Source organism: Anomalospiza imberbis, chromosome 24, assembly GCF_031753505.1.
Source record: "Anomalospiza imberbis isolate Cuckoo-Finch-1a 21T00152 chromosome 24, ASM3175350v1, whole genome shotgun sequence".
Taxonomy (NCBI): domain Eukaryota; kingdom Metazoa; phylum Chordata; class Aves; order Passeriformes; family Viduidae; genus Anomalospiza; species Anomalospiza imberbis.
The window spans coordinates 152,199-173,248 of record NC_089704.1 but is presented as its reverse complement, the minus strand read 5'-3'; the positions used below and the strand labels follow the sequence as shown (position 1 = coordinate 173,248).

The window sequence follows — 21,050 nt, the reverse complement described above, 5'->3', positions numbered from 1 at the left end:
GACATCACCTCCCTGAAGTCAGAAAAGAACCCCTGCTGCCTCGCCCATGAAAACAGCCTTTCAAAATCACTCCAGGAGACGGAAACACGATTCCTCTCCAGGATATCCCTCCAGAGATCCAACATCAGAGATTCCATCCCGAAACCGACAGAGGTTTCCATCACTAACACAGCAGGCAAAACGCCAAAGAGGAGGGGGGGTGAGCACACTCTGACCCGACCTAAGCTGTAGTACGCGCCGACGGCCACCAGATGTCACCAGAGGACACCAGGAAAAACGACGCACCACAGCTTTGGTCACCATGAAGAGACTAATTTTTTTCCTCTGACTCCAGTCATTTATAGTTCTCAAAAGGTGCCAGTGGATTGGAGGGTGAACGTGCCACCTCTCCAACAACACTGGACAAACTACAAGTCTATAAAATTTCTCCGCCTCTATGAAAGAATGCAAAACAATAGGATGTTTACAGAAAGTTGTGTGAGAAAGTTCTCTACAAGAATGTAAACTCAGAAGGCTTTAAAAAATCCTAAGAAATCAGGGCGACACACTGCCTGATCAGATCTTGGCACTCTGGGCAGAGAAACCAGAACCCACCGGTCAGTTGGAGAAGGCTCCTGTGTGCTTTGCCCCACTATTCCCATGCCCAGGCCATGCTGGATGTGCTCAGAGCTGGGCCTGAACTTCCCCATCAATTCCCTGTTTTGGAGGAGAGCAGGAGAGCAGGACATGTGCCACCTCTTCAGCAGCTGCCAGAGCGGGATGCTCACGAGCTGCTGCTGTCTCCCAGCACTGGTATTGCCCCCGTGGCCAGAGATGGGGATCCACCTTGAGAGAGCCGTTGTGGGAACAAGATCCGCCCCCAGATGATCTCCTGGCCCCTCCTGAACGGGTGCTTCCCCATGACCATCTGGTACAGCAGGAGGCCCAGGGACCAGATCGTCGCTGCCTCGCCGTGGTAGCGTTGGTGGTGGATCCACTCTGGTGGGCTGTAGTACAGGGTTCCTGTGGAACACAGAGTTCAGCAGGGGGATGCTGCTGCTCCCAGAGTCTGGCCCCAGCACCCCATGGCATTTGGGGACTGCTACAGTGCTACACGGGGTGACCGCTGCCCTCTCACCAGCACCTGGGACTTGTGTACAAACTCGGGGCTGGAAAAGAAGCCACTGGGGCTGGAAGAGGGCAGCAGAAACCCTGGGAAGGCCCAACGATGACACACAAAAGAAAAACTCATCCAGTGATGGAGAAAGCCCGCTCTACTCCCCACCTGCACGGCCCCCCAAAAATGTTAACAAGCCAAGGCAAACAATGAGAGCAGAGCAGTCCAAGCCCTTCTCGCCTGCACACCAAACAATCCAGGGCACGGGGTCAGACCCCCCTCTCTGCTACCCCCACTGGGGATTTTGTCAGGCTGGCTGCCCCAGCTCCAGCCCCAGCCCAGGCCACAGTGGGTGCTGAAGGCTGTCAGCAGGGCTGGGAGCTGGCCCCCTTCACACCCCCACCCAAATCAGCTTGGCTCCAGCATTAATCCCATCCCGGCTGCAATAGGGGGAGCCCCGGGGCTGCAATAGGGGGAGCCCCGGGGCTGCACCCCGGCTGGGCCATGAGATGCCCAGGAGCATCCCCCGGCAGGGCTCACCTGCAAACTGGGTGTAGGCTGTGTCTTGGAGGAAGGCGCCACAGCCAAAGTCGATCAGCTTCAGCTGCCCGGTGCCCAGGTCGAGCAGGATGTTTTCGGGCTTGATGTCCCTGTGCAGGACCCCGCAGCTGGTGCAGTGCCGCACGGCCTCCAGCACCTGGCGGAACAGCCCCCGCGCCTCCTCCTCTGGCAGGAACCTCCGCTCCGCCAGGAAACCCGACAGCTCCTGGCACCGCTCCGGACGCTCCAGCACCAGCACAGCGCTGTCGGGGAGCTCAAGCCACTCCAGGAGCTGAATGACACCAGCACAGCCAGAGGACACCTTGGCCAGCAGCACAACCTCCAGGGGAGCGCTGGTGCTGTCGGGCTGCGGGAGGAGCGCGATGGTCAATGGGGCTGAGGCCGTGCCAGGGCTGGGGAACCCCTCAGCCAGCCCGGGATGCTCTGCATGCCCCACTCAGCCCATGCCCGCTCTCCCTGCAGGGCTCCCGGCAGCTCCCACCCTGCCGGGCCTCGGCTCATCCCCGCCCGGCACAGCCCGGCTTCTGCCGCTGGCCCCGCTCACTCACCAGCTCGCCCCAGTGCCGGACGCGGTTCCGTGGCACCCTTTTGATGGCCACCTGCGAGCAAGGGAGACCAGCGGGTTGAGCTCGCCGCCCGCCCCGCCGAGCCCCATCCTCCTTCTCCTCCTCTTCTTCCTCCTCCTCCTCCTCCTCCGCCCCCTCCTCCTGCGCCCGCCGCCGGCCCCGCCGCTCACCGGGGCGCCGTCCGAGAGCCGCGTGGCCGCGAAGACGCTGCCGAAGCCGCCGCTGCCCAGCAGCGAACCCAGCCGGTACCGCTCCTGCAGGGCCTCCTGCGCCTTCCCTGCGGGCGGGACGCGGCTGTCAGCGCTCGGCCCGGGGCCAGGAGCGGCCCCCGAGCGCCCCCCGAGCGCCCCGGGCCGGCCCTCCCCAGGCGTTCACTCCTGGCAACGGGACAGCGGCGGCTAGGGGCCGGCGGCCGCGATGCCGAGCGGCGGAGCTCGGGATGGGGAAGCCGCAGCGAAGGCGGCGGCAGTGGGCGCACCACGTGTGTCCTCCGCGGGGCCCGGGAGGAGCCGGGCCCGGGGCCGGGACTGGAGCCCACGTTGGGACTGGGGCCGGGCTCGGGCCAGGCGCAGCCAGAGGGAGGCGATGCCGCCCCAGCCCCAGGCACTGATGCCCGCCCAGCAGCGCCACCGCCAGCACGGCCAGAGCCGGGCGGAGGCGAGACCGCAGCGGGACGGCCGGGGGCGGGGATGGGGCAGCCCCGCCCGGGGCCGGGGGCGGGCCGGGGGCATGGCCCAGCCAGGAATGGGGAGAGAGAGACTGGGAGAGGAGGGGACAGCGGCAAAGGGAGAGCGGGAGAGGGTGCGGCACGGCGGGAGAGGGAGATGCAAGAGGGAGTAGATAGAGTAGCTGCTTTTGCTGCTTTCGCTGCCGCTGCTGCTGCCGCTGCAACTGAAGCTCCGGGGCCGTTTGTCCCCGTGTCCGTTTTTCCGTTGCCCGCTCACCCCCACGCCCAGCCCCGTGCTCCCCGGGGGCAGCCCCTGAGCCTGTCCAAACACGGGAACTTTGCCCTATTCAGCCCAGACCCAGAGTCTGGACTCCTGCACAGTGGCACAGAAATCCTCTTGGTCGCTGCTGTGCATTGTCCCTGCTGAGGGTCAAACACTATGGCAGCACATTCCCTGAATGCTGAATTTGTACCTGACCCAAGCACTGCACTTACCTCTCAGTTGAAGTCCAACTGTGTGTAGCTCATGGTATTTTGCAGGGTCTAAAACTTGCCATGTCATGGATCTTAGAGGTGAGATCCAGTTGAATTAACGGGATGGAGAAGTGGTGCAAGGTGGAAAAGAGGAGCATAAAAATAAACAGAGAAAAACATCTTGGATTGTTTCTTTCCATTTTCTTTTAATTTCTTAAAAGCTGTTTCAGTTTTCCCGGAATCTTCTCCTGGGAGTTCTGTTTGCTCTTTCCAAGAACTTTTCCTGCAGAACGAGGTGCAGCTTCTGTCAGAAGATGTGCCACCAGCTGCAGCTTCTCTTGGCTTTCCACACCATGAGTGCAGCCCGACTCTTACAGCAAAGCAGGTCAAATATTTGAAAAACTTGACAGCTTGTTCTTTCTTTTCCTTGTGGACTGGCAGTTGTGCCATTGGTTAGGTTTTAATTGTTACTGTTCTACCCTAAGAATCCATGACGGGCTACCAGGAACTGTCAGGGAATGCAAGCCGGACTGAATGCAGAGAAAGAATCTGCAGAGCCTGCAGCCAGAAATGGAGAGCTGTGGGATAATCATTCCAACATCCCCATGAACATCTTGAAATTGATGTAGAACATGAAAATGGGCTGACAGAGAGACTTTGTTTCTGAGTTCAGTGTAGGTGATTCCACATCTAGTGCATTGGGTCACAAATCAAGAGTTCAATCAGTTCATGACAAGCACGAGAACAAGCTGGACCTCTCAGGAGATGACTGAAAGAATCTGGAAAGAAGAAATGCAGGCAATGACTTGGTAGACTTTGTCTGGAAGAAGGGTCACTTTTTCCTAATAATTTCTAATCCATCTCCTCTGCATTTTTCTTCCTGAAAAAGGCCATTTTCATCCCAGATTCCTCATGAAATGGGAACCCAGAGCTTGTGGAAGTGCCTGAAAGATGCCCTGTCCCTCTGCAGGGACACTCAGGCTGGAGCAGGAGCTGGAGCCCTCTCTGGGGAAGCCTCCGACCTGGAATTTGTGCCGTGCTGGGAGAGGAGCAGGAGGGGGAGAATGCTGGGCGCTGTGTGGCAGGAGCAGGAGGTTTGGGCCGCAGGACATTCCATCTGCGCCGCTGCCCTGCAATGGGCAGGAACGCTGTGGGGAAGACTGGGGGACACTGGAGCGGACTATGGATGACACTGGGGGGAACTGGAAGGGCCTGGAAATTAACTCAAGTGTATTGGGAGGGACTGGACTGTACTGGGAGGGATTGGAGGGGCACTTGGGTTGTACTGGGCTGTACTGGGAGGGACTGGAGGGGTTGAATGGGCTGTCCTCGCCTCTGCTGCCTCCCATTTGCCAAGGCTCCCGCCCATCACAGCCCCCAACCAATCAGCGCCAGGGATTGTGGCTTTGGGGGCGGTGCCTGGAGTCCACGCCATCTTTTCTTTTGTCTACAACTCCCATCATGCTCTGTGGCCCCATACAGCCCCACTGGGGCCGGGACTACAATACCCGTCATGCCCTGCGCTCCACAGAACCCTGGTACCCACCCCCATCTGTCCCATGAGTGTCCCCCAGACCCTCCAGGATCCCCGAGTGCCCCTCAGTGCCCATTCGGGACCCCCCAGAATTTTACTGGCAAAGTACATAAACCCAAGAAACTTTGGAAAAGCATTTAATACAACATGCAATCCAACATAAAACACTTGTCATAGCAGTAACTTCATTCACTCAGCCCATTTAGCCTGGAAAGCCTTAAACACTTCAGTTGTTCAGGGACCCAAAAATGTTCCATAGAAAGAGCATTAGAAGAGAGGAAAGAGACAAAGAGACAGAAAGACAGAAGCTCCACAGAAAGACACACATGTGGCTCCCAGCTCCTGGGGTTCCAGTGTGGGTGAGACACAAACCCCAGGAGAAGGCAGAGTCCATAGCAGGGGCTGACCTTGTGCTCCTTGGTTTTAAGCCCCTGGGCCTTCGTGGGCCTCCCCCCAGCTGGGACTTGTGATTGCTCGGGCGTTCAGAGCTGGGTTAGCGCTGTCCCAGCTGTGGGACTGATTGACAGCTCAACCCAAGGTGTCTCAGGACACTGATCTCATCCAGCCTCTGACAGCGACCATGGTGACACTGGGGAACCTCATGGAACCGTAGGTCAGTGTGACAATGCAGGTCCAAGGACACCATGGTGATATCCAGGTTTGCTCAGCACCAGAGACACCTTTGCCTTGTTTGTCCCCAGCTGTCATCACTGCCTCCAGTGTTATGCTCTAACTGGAACCTGGGGACACTTTCACATGAGTTGTGTCCCTCAGTGGGACCCATTAAAAGTCAAAGAAAGTTTGGACTTTGAATCTGACCTTGAGTTGCTTGTGACATCACAGAGCAGGCTGTGACATCGTAGAGTGGGCTGTGAGATCACTGAGGGGGTTGTGTGACATCATAGAACAGGCTGTGATGTCACATGGTGGTGATGTGACGTGATAAGAGTGGGCTGTGATACAGAGTGCACTGTGACATCACAGAGTGGGTGGTGAGGTCACAGAGCAGACTCGGCCATCATACTGGGCTGCTCTATGACATCACAGAGCAGGCTGTGACATCACAGAGCAGCTCTGTGACATCACAGAATTGCCTGTGACATCACAGTGTAGGCTCAGTGGTGTCAGCGGTGAGGCTGTGAAATCATAGAGTGGATTCTGCCATCACAGGGTATCTGTGTGACATCACAGAGGGACTGTGACATCACAGACGAGGCTGTGACATCATAAAATGTCTATGTGACATCACAAAATTGACTGTGACATCATAATGTGGCCTGTGACACCACAAGAGGGCTGTGTGTCATCACAGGTGGCTGTAAGACATCACAGGGGGCTGTGTGAGGTCACAGAGGTGTGACATCACAGGGGTGTGTGACATCACAGGGGCTGTGTGAGGTCACTGGGGAGGTGACTCTGCCCCAGCCCCCCCTCCCAGTTCCCCCAGAGAAGTCCAACGCTGCTCGTGCACAGCGGGGTCCCCTGTCCCCCCGGGTCCCCCCGCCCCCGGTGCCGCAGCCTCCCCCAGAGGATGTTCCACGAGCCTGACACGGGGACGGGGGCTGGGGCTGTGGGGGTGGGACAGGGGGACAGAGACCCCCGGCAGCGTCCCCGTGTCCCCCAGGGCCTGAGCCTGGGCCAGGGCTCCTTCACCCTGTTACCAATGAGGGCTTGAGAGCGCTGAAAAAATCCCCAGCAAGGGATCAGCAAAAACCAGATTTAATATTAAGTGACAGAATGGCAAAGTTCCTTGGCAAGAGTCACTCTGCTCCTGACTGGACACTGCACACCAAGGAAACAAAGCAACAACAAAACCAAACAGAATCCAGGCAATCAAACCAGAAATGAACCGAGAACTGTCCCTGTCTGTGTGTGTGTGTGTGTGACAAAAGGGCAATGAGGGCAAGGTGTGAAAAATGCATATTTTGTGATTGGCTTTTCTCAAATATTAAAACAAATAGTATATGTGCAATGATAGGAAGTTATGCTGTATTAATTCTCTTAAGTAGTATGTTAAATATAGTTCTACGTTATAACACAATGTTAAAATAGAAACTCTGCAATGTAAGATATTTTTACTAGCTCAAGAAAAGGGATAAGATAATCAAGAAACTCTTTGCACAGAAATAACAGTGACAAGACACATAAAGAGTTACAGCCTCCTTATCAGAAGAGACAAACATTCTTCCACCTTCTCTCTGTCTTTATGGAACCACCAGAATTAAGGGGAAGAAGTTGACAACAACCAGAAAAATTCTTAATTTGCAAAGACATCATGCATCATGTATGAATATATGAATATGCAACAGGCTGTTGCTGTTAAGGGTTATTCCTTTGTTCACAAGGCATGTTTTTGGCAGCTTCGTGCCCAAAAACATCCGGACGTCCATAATTCTTTGCTTTTTATTGTCTCGTAGTGTCTTAATCCTCATTGTCCAAATTTTTATTAGTCTTTTATTACTATTTTATTACTATTTTTATAACTATTTTATTACTTTTTACTTATTATTATTTTTATAACTATTTCATTACTAATAAACTTTTAAAATTAAAAAAAAAAGTGATTGGCTTTTTTCACATTATCAAGCCACCCCCCACTTAACACCCAGCCTCCTGCTTCTCAAAACCTACCTTTACCCCCTCCAATGACCCCTGCCCCTTCTCTATCTCCTCAGGGAATCTCTGTGCCATTTTTACCCCCTCCAACAACCCCACTCCCCCATATATATCCACCCCTTGGTGCTTTTTCCCTGCTGCCTCCTACCCCCACTAGCATACAACTTGCTTCACCTATAAGTCAGAATACAACACCTTTCCCTGAGAAAAAACCTCTGGATATATCCTCCAACCTAACAACTGAGCCCTCCCAACGTGATAACAAAGAATTAGTGAGCCAGTCAAATAAGCCTTCAGATGCTGGCCATTACTGTAATACCAGATCAAAAAGTGGTGTAAGGCCAGAGGTAAATCCTGACAGGCTGTTTCCCCTGAGGGAAGTTCCACTAGGTGTGGGGTAGGAGGAATAGGTGTTATAAATGCACCCCTGACAGCTTCTGAAGCAAGAATATATAAGAAAGAGCTAGTTGGTTTAATAGAAGATCCAACTGGCACCGCACAGCAAATAGATCAGTTCCTGGGTCCCAATATACACACCTGGGAAGAGCTGCATCCTAATAGGAACATCCTCTTCTCCCCAGAGGAGATTCACCATCTAACCCACTGGTTTGAGGCATTCCCCACGAGAAGGGAGACAGCCCAAACTGTGAGAAAAGTTCTCTTAGAAGAAATTATTCCAAGATACGGGCTCGTAAATTTTATTGATTCAGACCGTGGCCCCCACTCTACATCCAGTGTTCTGCAACAAGTCCTCGGGGCCCTGGGAATGAAGTGGGAGTTACACACCCCTTGGCACCCTCAGAGTTCTGGGAGGGTCAAGAGGGTAAATCAAACCTTAAAGAATATTTTAACAAAATTGGTCTTAGAAACCCAATGGAATTGGGTCAAATGTTTACCACTAGCCCTATTACGAATAAGAACGAGACCCAGAACAGATCTAGGGGTCTCTCCTTGTGAAATGTTGTTTGGGCTGCCTTTCTTGCTTACCCCATACAGTATTGGGGAACATCAAGAGGGGGGGATGACCATGCAAAAATATATAGAAATAGTAACAACAACCCTGGAAGAACTAAGGAAAAAGGGCTACCTTCCCTAAACTTCCCCACTGGACTGTAAAATACATGGTATTAACCTGGGAAACTGGGTGTTGATTAAATAATGGAAAAACCCTCCACTAACTGCTCGCTTTGAAGGCCCCTTCCAGGCACTGCTGGCAACAAACACCACAGAGAGAACAAAGGAGCAGGGCTGGACTCATGCAAGTTGAGTGAAGGGTCCAGTACAACCCCCAGCTGAGGCAAGCAAATGGACTATAGCCAGCAGAGACGATAAAGATTCAAAATTGGTCCTGAGGAAAACACCAAAAGAAGTGCAACCCTGAACACAACCCCCCGTGGGAAACCTCTACATTGTTATCCATATATCCTTAAAGTTTGCTACTGGTTGTTATAGTTATAGGATAAGTTTAAGTTTTGTTTAGCTAAAAATTGACAATCAGAATAACATCTCAGTTTCCAGTACTGTTCCATAGAGCACTCCCCTTGCAACCCTCATTGGGACCAAATTGAGGGAAGGGAGTTGGTAAGATAAGGGTCATGGCAGAATGTCTCCAGAAGGAGGGAAAACCAGAGGTGGGAGGCAAGACTGGATTGGGAACTTCCTCCGGGAAATACTCTCAGGGCACCGAGAAAACCCCTGTGGATCGAGAGGTGAGGAGGCCAGCCCGTACCAGACTCCCACTGGTAGCAATGCTGCTACTCATCCACTTCGGAGGAAGTGGAGGAAACACTTGTGAGAAGTGTTACTATCCCTTGTGTAGAGGAGATACAGTAAGTGTATTCATCAGAGTGCACACCAACATAAATCCCAAATGTATCGACCACTCCCAGTTAACAACCTGTAAAGAGGATAATGAAATATATTGGCTGGCTAAAACTATTGCAAACCCAAGTCAGAGGATCTCAGGAGAGTGCCCTATGAACAAAAGATGGGTATGTTTCAAACAAGAAAGTAAAACCAACTTAAAGGATACATTCAAGGAGAAAGAAGTGCAATTGAAAGGACAAAGGGATAGAAAGGGACAAATATATGGTAAGAATCTTTTTATTGATATGGTGGAAAAGATTACAAAAAGAATTTCATTTGACTGATTGTTGGGTGTGTGGGGGGACACACTTAAGTGAAATTTGGCCATGGGATTTGGGTCCCCTAGACATTTTAAAATGGATTACATGAAAAAAAAGTATGGTAGTACCCAAAAGAAGGGAAGGAAAGTGGAAGCTAAAATCCACAATAATAGGGGAAGAGTGTTTATCAAGAAAGGGAAAATGTATACTATAGAAGCAGGAGAAACACCATGTGAAAGATATCTAGCAGCAAATGACACACACACACCAGGTGGATCCCAGAAACACCCCATTCATATTGGTCATTAGAAAAAACTGAAAGTAGATGTGTATATAGTGAAAAACTGTTTGAATGCTTAGGAGATTATATTAACCCATTCTGGGCAATAGAAACCCTATCCAAATATTGGAAACATATAACAAATCAGGATTCTAATTTCTGGGATGCACCTAAAAAATTATTTTGGGTCTGTGGTAACACGGCATATGTTCAATTACCAGGAGGGTGGACCGGGAGCTGCACAATTGGAGCAGTAAACCCATCCTTTTTCTTACTGCTTAAGGATGTGAAATCAAACTTGGGAGTCCCAGTATATGATGATCTGGCCAGAAAGAAAAGGAGTTTATTTGGCAGAACCCAAAATTGGAACAATGAAATTTGGACCCCACAAAAGATTATTGATACTTATGGGCCGGCTGCCTGGGCCCAAGGTGGATCCTGGGGGTACAGAACCCCAGTATACATGTTCAATCGAATCATCCGTTTACAAGCAGTACTTGAAATAATGTCTAATCAAACAACTCTGACCACTGATCACTTGAACCAGCAGCAACAACAAACATGATCAGTAATTTACCAAATTCGATTGGCAGTGAACCAGCAGCAACAACAAACATGATCAGTAATTTACCAAATTCGATTGGCAGTGGACTACCTTCTTGCAGAGGAAGGAGGGATCTGTGGGAAATTTAACATTTCAGAATGCTGCCTAGCGATCAATGACCACAGTCATGTAATTAAAAACATTACTCAAAATATTAGGAAACTAACCTATGGTGGAACGCAAAAATGGACCCCCTTTTTGGAGACTCCGATTGGTGGGACAACTTGTTCACCTGGAATGATAAATGGTGGAAGAAACTGGTCTTCTTTGTAATTTGTGCACTAGTAAGTGTAATATTTCTACCATGTGCAATTCCATGTCTAGTCCTGATAGTAACCAGCATTGGCCAAGGCAGCATCATGCTGCAAGGTAACGTAGAAGGGAAAAATGGCAAAAAAGTAATGCTAATAAAAGAACAGAGTGATCAGAATGCCAGAGATATGCTTGAACAGTATGAGAAACTGAGAAAATTAGAAATTGGGCTTTAAAAGGTTGATGCAGGCTAGAAGCCTGATCAAATAGTTAGAGGGGGGAAATTGTTAAAAATAGGTTAGAAACTATTGTAAAATAGTTGATAGTTGTTGAGCGTGTACTGTTGGTTTGGTTATGGTAAAAGGGGTTTGAAGGGTAGTTAGAAGAAATACGGTACTCCACGTACCGTATTACACCTAAGTAAAGTGCAGCCCCCCAAGGGAAAGGAGCCAGCCTGGACTGAACTGCCACGGGCCAATCGAGCGCCTAAACCTTCATGCAAATGAGGGATCCAAAAAGAAACCGATCCAAAGGGACAAAAAACAGGATAAAAAGGGGCTTCTGACCCACTGAACCTGTGCTGCTCCACATGAAACGTCGGGGACACCGCTGCTCAGAAGACCCAGCGCCGGCGCTGCAGCATCCTTGAGGGGAATGCTCCTGCTCAGCCCGCGGGCCTCCATGCTTTAGGCCTTTCTTTTTTTATTACATTAAATGCTGAAATCACTTTTCGTACCGGGAATGTTTCTAACAAGTATGCTTGTGTTAAAATGCCTGCTTGGATGGCATAACGTCCAATGAACACAGGATGAGGACACCTGTACAGATCTGCCAACGATCAGCACTCACCGTCTGAAGGCAGTGAGGGCCGGGGCCAAAACTGAAGATGATAAAAAAAGGACTAAAACCACAACCAAGGAATACGCATGCTCTAAAAGGGTGGAACCGAGGAGGAGGAGCCCACAGTTCTTGGAATATGTAAACTAGTTTGGGAAAAGTTTACTATGCATAAGGGTCTATGAATATGCATCAGGCTGATGGAAGGGAAAAGGTATTTAAGGGGCATCTCTGGAGAAAACAGTGTGCTCCTAGTTCAGTGCCAAGATGCACCCGGCCGTAACAACCTTTGCTCTATGGTCCTTGTCTCCTATCGTCCTGTATTAAAATGTTTAAATTTTCACAGGAGAGTGAGCGTGTTTTTCACAGCCCCGAGCAGAGAGCTCTGCCCGGGGGCTCCCGGGAAAGGCGGCGGCGCCCGGCAGCGGCCCCAGCCCGCGGGAATTCCCCCGCACCGGGACAAAATCCTGCCCCGAAGGAGGCACTTGGAACGCCCGCCTGCGGCTCTGCCTGCCCCAAAGATCCCGGCAGCGGCCCCGCTGTCGCAGCTGCGGCTCTGGAGCAGGGAGGCTCCGCGGGACCCCCGGGCTGTGCCCCCTCCCAGGCCGTGCCCGCCCCGGTGCTGATGTTCCGCCCGGGCTCTCTCGCTGCTCCCGGCTCCCGCAGTCCCGCCGTGACCGGGCACCGACCGCCCGGCGCCGCAGGGCCCCGAGCCCCTGCCCAGCAAAGGGTCGGTGTCCATCGCCGGCCCTTGCCGGGGGCTCCGGCCATTGCCCGGCCCCGGCACAACCTGCAGCTCCCAGCGCAGCTCCCCCGAGCCGGGCACTGCGGGTTCCGAACGAGGCAGAATATTCAGCTCCCGGAATCTCTGTTAGCTCTGCTGACATGTGCAAAACCAGCTGCTGCTGAGGCAATCCCAGCTCCAACTGAAGGCATTCCACCCAAAATGCTGCCTTCGGTTTGGACTCACCGTTAAGAAATCCAAGAGCAAACGAAAGCTGATTAGAGAATTTTGCAAAATCACATCCGAGAACATTTTGTTATAAAATCACAAATGTTAACAGAAGCTGAGAAAGTCAACAATGTTAGAAAACAAGCTTCCAGCACTGGGACTAGAAGAGCTCGGGCAATCCATTTGAATGGAATGAGCCCTCTCTTTCTGACATGTGAGCAATGCCATGGAATTTCCCAAACCAGGGAAATGGGGAGCCCTGGCAGCAGCAGCTTCACACGCAGCAATGACACAGAACAGGGCACGGCAAGAGGCTGACAAAATTCTAACTTCTACTTGCAATGAAGAACCTGTTTCCAGTTCTACTCTAGCCACTATTATTATAGAGTCAAAAAGACTTAGAATACTAGTAATAATAATAACTGTACTATTAACAGCAAAAATAGAGATAATAGAAATAAGATTTAATAATGGCAATAAAAACCCTACCATACTTATACAAGGTTTGCATGGCCGGGTTTTGGTAAGGGAGGGGCTCTAGGAGCACCTTCTAAGAGAGAATATTGGAAGCAGCTGCTCCTCCATGTCCCACAGAGACAATTCCAGCCAGCTCCAGGACTGACCGGCCACTGGCCAAGGCTGGGCCAGTTAGAAATGGTGGTAACGTCTTTGGGATAAGAGATTTAAGAAAAAGAAAATGGGTGATCGTGTAGTTGTAACTCTGAGCAGGGAACAACAGGGTGAGAACATGTGAGAGGAACAGCTCTGCACACCCCCAGGGCAGGAGCTGCTCCAGGTGCTGGAGCTGATTGCCCTGAGATTCCCTGGTGCAGACCATGGTGAGGCAGCTGGGCCCCTGGAGGGCACAGAGTGCAGAGATGCACCTGCAGCGCCTGGAGGAGCCTATGCCGGAGCAGGGGGATGCCTGAGTGGAGCTGTGACCCCATGAGAAACCTGTGCTGGAGCAGGGACCTGCCAGGGACCTGCAAACCCCTGGAGAGAGGAGCCCACGCTGGAGCAGGGTCCTGCTAGGACTTGTGAACCCTTGGAAGAGCAAGCCACGCTGCAGCAGTTTGTGAAGAACTGCTGTCCCTGAGATGAACTCACCTTGGAGAAGTTCATGGAGAAGTGTCTTGGAGAGTGACCCCTGGCACAGCAGGAGAACGACTCCTCTCCCTGAGCAGCAGGAGAAAAAAGAGGTGATGAACTGACCAGAACGCCCATTCCCTGTCTCCCTGCACCCACTGGGGGAGGAGGTAGAGCTGGGAAGGAGGGAGGGATGGGCAGAAGGGGTTTTTAAAGCTTTATTTTACTTCTCACTATCCTGCCCTGATCTGGATAGCAATAAATTCCACTAACACCTCTAATTTAGAAAATGTTTTGCCCATGATGGCCATTTGCTGAGTGATCTGCCCCAGTCCTTAACTCAACCCATGAAGCCTTCCTTCTGTTTTCTCTCTCCTGGCCATCTCTGGAGGGGAGTGAGAGAGCAGCTTTGGTGGGTGCCTGGCATCCAGCCAGGGTGAAGAGACAACACTTCATTTCCTTCATTCTTTCTTTCTTTCCAGAGGTCACCGTACAGAGGTTGAGTGGGGCTTTGATGGAGGGAGTGAAGGTGGTGGGGAGTGGTGGGGACAAGAGCCACAGGGACGTGGGACAGGCATCAGAGGGGCCCGGGCAGCTGGCAGGGGGCAAGGCCTGTCTCCCTGGCCCAGCAGCAGCCCCGCACCCTGCCAAAGGCACTCCCAGCAGGGGCTGGGCCCCAGAGACAGGGGGAGATCCCAGTCCTGGAGGCAGTGTTTCTACCCTGCCCCCCGTCCAGCCCAGCCTGCCCCGTGTGCACAGTGACCGCTGGCACGGGCTGCACTGGACACTGTGACCTGCTGGGGACACTGAGAGCTGCCCCGCTGTGACACTGCCCTTGGCACTTCACAGGCACCAAACAGACCCCAGCCAGCACCGCCCCTTGTCATGTCCCAAACACCGGAGAGCATCACAGCCAGCCCCGCTCCTGGTGGTGTCCCAGGCACCAGAGCACATCCCAGCCCCGCTCCTGGTGATGTCCCAGGCACCAGAGCACATCCCAGCCCCGCTCCTGGCGATGTCCCAGGCACCAGAGCACATCCCAGCCCCACTCCTGGTGGTGTCCCAGGCACCAGAGCACATCCCAGCCCCGCTCCTAGTGATGTCCCAGGCACCAGAGCACACCCCAGCCCCGCTCCTGGTGATGTCCCAGGCACCAGAGCACATCCCAGCCCCGCTCCTGGTGGTGTCCCAGGCACCAGAGCACATCCCAGCCCCGCTCCTGGTGATGTTCCAGGCCCTACGAGTGTTCCAGGTGTGGGAAGAGCTCCTCACACAGCCCAGTCTTGACCCAACACCAACAGAAGCACCACCAAGGGCAGCCCTGTGAGTGCCCCCAGTGTGGGAAGAGCTCCGTGCGCTGCTCCAGCTCCATCTCCCATGGGACGATCCACGCTGGATGATCCCCAGTGAGCCCCGGTGGGCAGAGCCCCAGTGATCCGTGGTGCCGCTGATCCGTGTTGGGAAGACACCTGGCTGGGGGCTCCACATCCTCCTGGCACCCCTTGGCCTGGATTTTCTTTTCATTTCTCTTTGCCATTTCAAAACCCTTTAAAGCAGGTAAAAATAAAGACGTTGAGCTAAGACAAAGATGGGGACATGGGGTTTTTGCAGGGGATGAGGGGGATGCTGGGTTTGAGAGACTTGAGGGTTCCTGGGAGAGCCTTGGGGGCTGCTCAGGGCTTTTGGCACCCCAGGCTGATTGACTCCGGTTGCACTGGGAGACCCTGGTGGAGGTTCTGGGGCAGCTGATCAAGGACCCCCTGCCCTGGAACTGCCCCCATGTGCCCCCATCCCATCACCTCGTGTCCCCTGAAGCAGCTGCCCCATTCCTGCAGTCATTCCTCTTCTCCCTGCCAGTTCCCGTGTCCCCTCTATCCCATTCCCGTCCCGCGCCCAGCCCAGTCCGGACCCCATTCCCGGTCCCTGCACCATATTTCCAGGGCCATTCCAGGTCCCTGGCCCTGTCCTCATTCCAGGTCCCATTCCCTGTCTCTGTCCCCATTCCCGGACCTATTCCTAGTCCCCATTCCCGGTCCCATTCCTAGTCCGCATTCCCAGTCCCTGTCCCCATTCCCATTCCCTGTCCCCATTCCTGGTCCCGGTCCCCATTCCCGGTCCCTGTCCTCATTCCAGGTCCTATTCCCAGTCCCTGTCCCCCTTCCCGGTCCCGGTCCCCATTCCCGGTCCCTGTCCCCATTCCCGGTCCCTGTCTTCATTCCCATTCCCTGCCCCCATTCCCATTCCCTGTCACCATTCCCGGTCCCTGTCCCCATTCCCATTCCCTGTCACCATTCCCGGTCCCTGCCCCCATTCCCGGTCCCTGTCCCCATTCCCAGTCCCTGTCCCCATTCCATTCCCTGCCCCCATTCCCGGTCCCTGTCGCCATTCCCTGTCCCCATTCTCGGTCCCTGCCCCCACTCCCATTCCCTGTCCCCATTCCCGGTCCCTGCCCCCATTCCCATTCCCTGTCCCCATTCCCATTCCCTGCCCCCATTCCCATTCCCTGTCCCCATTCCCATTCCCTGCCCCCATTCCCGGTCCCTGCCCCCATTCCCGGTCCCTGCCCCCATTCCCGGTCTCTGTCCCCATTCCCATTCCCTGCCCCAATTCCCGGTCCCTGCCCCCATTCCCATTCCCTGCCCCCATTCCCGGTCCCTGTCCCCATTCCCTGTCCCCATTCTCGGTCCCTGCCCCCATTCCCATTCCCTGTCCCCATTCCCGGTCCCTGCCCCCATTCCCGGTCCCTGCCCCCATTCCCATTCCCTGTCCCCATTCCCGGTCCCTGCCCCCATTCCCATTTCCTGTCCCCATTCCCATTCCCTGTCCCCATTCCCATTCCCTGCCCCCATTCTCGGTCCCTGCCCCCATTTCCGGTCCCTGTCCCCATTCCCATTCCCTGTCCCCATTCCCATTCCCTGTCCCCATTCCCGGTCCCTGTCCCCATTCCCGGTCCCTGCCCCCATTCCGGGTCCCTGTCCCCATTCCCGGTCCCTGCCCCCATTCCCATTTCCTTTCCCCATTCCCATTCCCTGTCCCCATTCCCATTCCCTGCCCCCATTCTTGGTCCCTGCCCCCATTTCCGGTCCCTGTCCCCATTCCCGGTCCCTGTCCCCATTCCCGGTCCCTGTCCCCATTCCCATTCCCTGCCCCCATTTCCGGTCCCTGTCCCCCTTCCCGGTCCCGGTCCCCATTCCCGGTCCCTGTCCCCATTCCCGGTCCCTGTCTTCATTCCCATTCCCTGCCCCCATTCCCATTCCCTGTCACCATTCCCGGTCCCTGTCCCCATTCCCATTCCCTGTCACCATTCCCGGTCCCTGCCCCCATTCCCGGTCCCTGTCCCCATTCCCAGTCCCTGTCCCCATTCCATTCCCTGCCCCCATTCCCGGTCCCTGTCGCCATTCCCTGTCCCCATTCTCGGTCCCTGCCCCCACTCCCATTCCCTGTCCCCATTCCCGGTCCCTGCCCCCATTCCCATTCCCTGTCCCCATTCCCATTCCCTGCCCCCATTCCCATTCCCTGTCCCCATTCCCATTCCCTGCCCCCATTCCCGGTCCCTGCCCCCATTCCCGGTCCCTGCCCCCATTCCCGGTCTCTGTCCCCATTCCCGGTCTCTGTCCCCATTCCCATTCCCTGCCCCAATTCCCGGTCCCTGCCCCCATTCCCATTCCCTGCCCCCATTCCCGGTCCCTGTCCCCATTCCCTGTCCCCATTCTCGGTCCCTGCCCCCACTCCCATTCCCTGTCCCCATTCCCGGTCCCTGCCCCCATTCCCGGTCCCTGCCCCCATTCCCATTCCCTGTCCCCATTCCCGGTCCCTGCCCCCATTCCCATTTCCTGTCCCCATTCCCATTCCCTGTCCCCATTCTCGGTCCCTGCCCCCATTTCCGGTCCCTGTCCCCATTCCCATTCCCTGTCCCCATTCCCGGTCCCTGCCCCCATTCCCATTCCCTGCCCCCATTCCCATTCGCTGTCCCCATTCCCATTCCCTGCCCCCATTCCCATTCCCTGTCCCCATTCCCATTCCCTGTCACCATTCCCGGTCCCTGTCCCCATTCTCGGTCCCTGTCCCCATTCCCGGTCCCTGTCCCCATTCCCATTCCCTGTCCCCATTCCCGGTCCCTGCCCCCATTCCCATTCCCTGCCCCCATTTCCGGTCCCTGTCCCCATTCCCTGTACCTGTCCCCATTCCCGGTCCCTGCCCCCATTCCCATTCCCTGCCCCCATTCTCGGTCCCTGTCCCCATTCCCGGTCCCTGCCCCCATTCCGGGTCCCTGTCCCCATTCCCGGTCCCTGCCCCCATTCCCATTTCCTTTCCCCATTCCCATTCCCTGTCCCCATTCCCATTCCCTGCCCCCATTCTTGGTCCCTGCCCCCATTTCCGGTCCCTGTCCCCATTCCCGGTCCCTGTCCCCATTCCCGGTCCCTGTCCCCATTCCCATTCCCTGCCCCCATTTCCGGTCCCTGTCCCCATTCCCGGTCCCTGTCCCCATTCCCGGTCCCTGTCCCCATTCCCATTCGCTGTCCCCATTCCCAGTCCCTGTCCCCATTCCCGGTCCCTGTCCCCATTCCCATTCCCTGCCCCCATTCCCATTCCCTGCCCCCATTCCCATTCCCTGTCCCCTCTCACCGACGCCGCCGCCATCGCTCCAGCCCCCCCGGCCCTCACGTGACCGAGCAAACCCCGCGCTGCTCCCGCCGTATTTGCATAGCCCCCGCCCCTTGGCCTGGCCCCGCCCCCGCCGGCTGCAGCCTCGTCCGGGAGCTGTTTGCTCCCAGTTCCCTCCCAGTGCTCCCAGTAAGGCGGTTCTGGGAGGGAGAGCGCTCCCAGCTCCTTCCCGGTGCTCTCACCAACGTTCCCAGTGCTCCCAGTAAGAGCGGTACTGGGAGGGACAGCGCTCCCAGCTCCTTCCCGGTGCTCTCACCATCGTTCCCAGTGCTCCCAGTAAGAGCGGTACTGGGAGGGAGAGCGCTCCCAGTTCCTTCCCGGTGCTCTCACCATCGTTCCCAGTGCTCCCAGTAAGGCGGTACTGGGAGCGAGAGCGCTCCCAGTTCCTTCCCGGTGCTCTCACCATCATTCCCAGTGCTCCCAGTATCGCTCCCAGTGCCGGGCGGGGCGGGGCCGCTTTGGAACCCCACCAGGGCAGAGCGCGGCTGCTTTTGGTTGTCGCACCGCCAGAGCCGGGCTGGGAGCGGAGGAGGAGCGGGAGGGAGAAGAGGGAGAGAGGAGGAGGAAAAGGAAAGGGAAAAAGGAGCGGGAGGAAAAGAAGGAGCAGGAGGAGGAGGAGCGGGAAGAGGAGGGACAGAGGAGGAGCGGGAAGAGGAGGGACAGAGGAGGAGCGGGAGGAGGAGCAGCCCCAGCACCAACCCCACGCGGTTCTCCCGCTCCGGTCTCGGCTCCCCCGGCTCCGCCGGAATCGCCCCCCGGAACCGCAGGGGAGCGGGGAGGGGGAGCTCGCCCCAAATCCATCGCGAGGTCTCCGGCAGGGTTGTTTGGCAGGGCAGGGGATGTTTGGATCTTGCAGGACTCCAAAGCTGAGCCGGAAATGGCCCTGCAGGGAACTTGGGGAGTCCCACGTGGCGATCACCCAGTACCGGCAGGCAGAGGAGGGATATCAGATATGAGAAGGTCAGAGACCGCCCCAGCCCCGAGCACCCTCAGCGGTGAGAGGGACACAGAGCCCCTGGTCCCCAGCTCTGCACAAGCATTCCCTGAGGCCAGAGGGATGGAGACACCCCGAGCATCCCCCAGGGTGAAGGGACAGAGACCCCGAGCATCCCCTGGGGACCGGACAAAAAACTCTGGTTTTTTGAGTTCTTAAACAGATATAAGAAATCAAACTTAACTCTGCATAAAATACTTGACGAATATTTGATTTTCCCACAGGCCAAGTGTGATGGAAACGCAAACAAATCCCAGACATTAATAAACCAACAACAAACCAACAATTCCAAGTTTCATCGGTTCCTGCACAGCTCCAGCTCAGCTGCTGACAGGTTCTGATAAAAGAAAAGTGAAAATTTGGCCCAATACAGATTATTGAAAGGAAGGGAAAGCTATGTGTAGCTGTCACAAAGTGACAGGGACGAAGAAAATAATGATTCTCACATTTGGCAAAGCCTCCAAGCCTGTGAATTCGGGCATTATTTAGGAATTTAGACACTTGAGCTGGGCTTCTTGTAGGACTTTTGGCAGCCTTGTGTTCCTCGCCATGGGCTGAATGATCCTTGTCAGTCTCACTGGTATAATGTGCTCCCTTTCCTCCAGTGATTTTAACAAACTTTTCCAGGAAGGACAACAAAATATTTCTTTAACCTCGCCACCCACAATAGCCATTTTCCTCATAAATTCTCCCAAAAGTAGCTCAGAGGAAGCTGCATTGAAGTTTCCAAGAGTTCCTCCAGAAAGAGCCAGAACCTCCTGAGAGGAGGGAACCATGCTGTTGTCAAAGACACTTGAGGTCAGACAACAGTGCCCTGAACTCACTGCGCCAAAATAATGTCTCAATCTGGTTAATAAAATTGTTAGAGAGAGGCCTCTGCCCCAATTAAGGTGCTAACGAGACCAAATCCCAAGTTGATGTTATTGAACAGTAAATGTGAGGTAGAGGGATGGAAAGAAAGAGAAAAGGGGGGAGAGCAAGGGAGTGACAGGACAGAGACCTCTCCTGGGGCAGGGCAAGTGTGACATTGTCCCCTGTGTGCGTGGCCTTCCCAGGGTGGGGGTTTTATACCTGAGCCAGTTTGGGAAAGGGGGGTGGTGTTCACCCCCCACCCCGAGCAGGGATTGCCTCACTGTTTCAGGGTGCAATGTAAGATGTAACCAAAAGTATGTTTTCAGTCACCATCTTCATAAACTGTGATAAACAGGTGGGGCAGTGTTTTTTATCTCTTCCATGGCTCAGCCCTGATAACGCCCTCCAGGGGCTATCTTCTGTTAATGGGCCATTGAGTGCCACTGCAGGACTGATAAAATTACATCATCCCATTGTGGGATGATCCGCCGAGGGGGAGGAACCAAGCATTCCTACCTGGATTTAATTTCAGCCTTGCAAAACAAGAACCACCTTGCCTACTGGATTTCCAGAGGACAAGAGCTCCATAAGCACCACTGGATCTTCAGAGGAAGAGCAGACCCTTCTACAGGATCACCGCTTTGACAGAATCACGTTCATCATTCTCTTCCCCTTCCCTGCTGCACAAAGGCAAATCCCATCCTCTCCTTGTCCTTCGTTCCCCAGACCAGGAGCTGAAGATGGAGACCAGGGAGGACAAATTTCCGCAGCAGAACCGCATGGAAGAGGCCGTTTTCAGTGACTCCACAGCGCAGGAATCCAATGGGGAGGAAAAGCCCCGGAGATCCCACAGGAGGACAGGCTCAAAAGCCAGCCCAGGATGCTCTG

General features: G+C 54.6%; 1 protein-coding gene across 1 annotated transcript; it reads right to left on the bottom strand.

Annotated features, from left to right (window-relative positions):
- Window positions 1–541: 541 nt before the first annotated feature.
- LOC137462008 (serine/threonine-protein kinase pim-1-like) lies at window positions 542–18,292 on the bottom strand. Its single transcript, XM_068171949.1, has 5 exons — window positions 18,278–18,292; window positions 2,394–2,588; window positions 2,206–2,256; window positions 1,637–2,003; window positions 542–1,002 (listed from the first exon to the last, which is right to left on the bottom strand). Exons 1-5 carry the CDS (start codon window positions 18,290–18,292, stop codon window positions 764–766), a joined length of 867 nt encoding a protein of 288 aa, XP_068028050.1. The 3' UTR covers window positions 542–763.
- Between the last annotated feature and the right edge of the window lie 2,758 nt (window positions 18,293–21,050).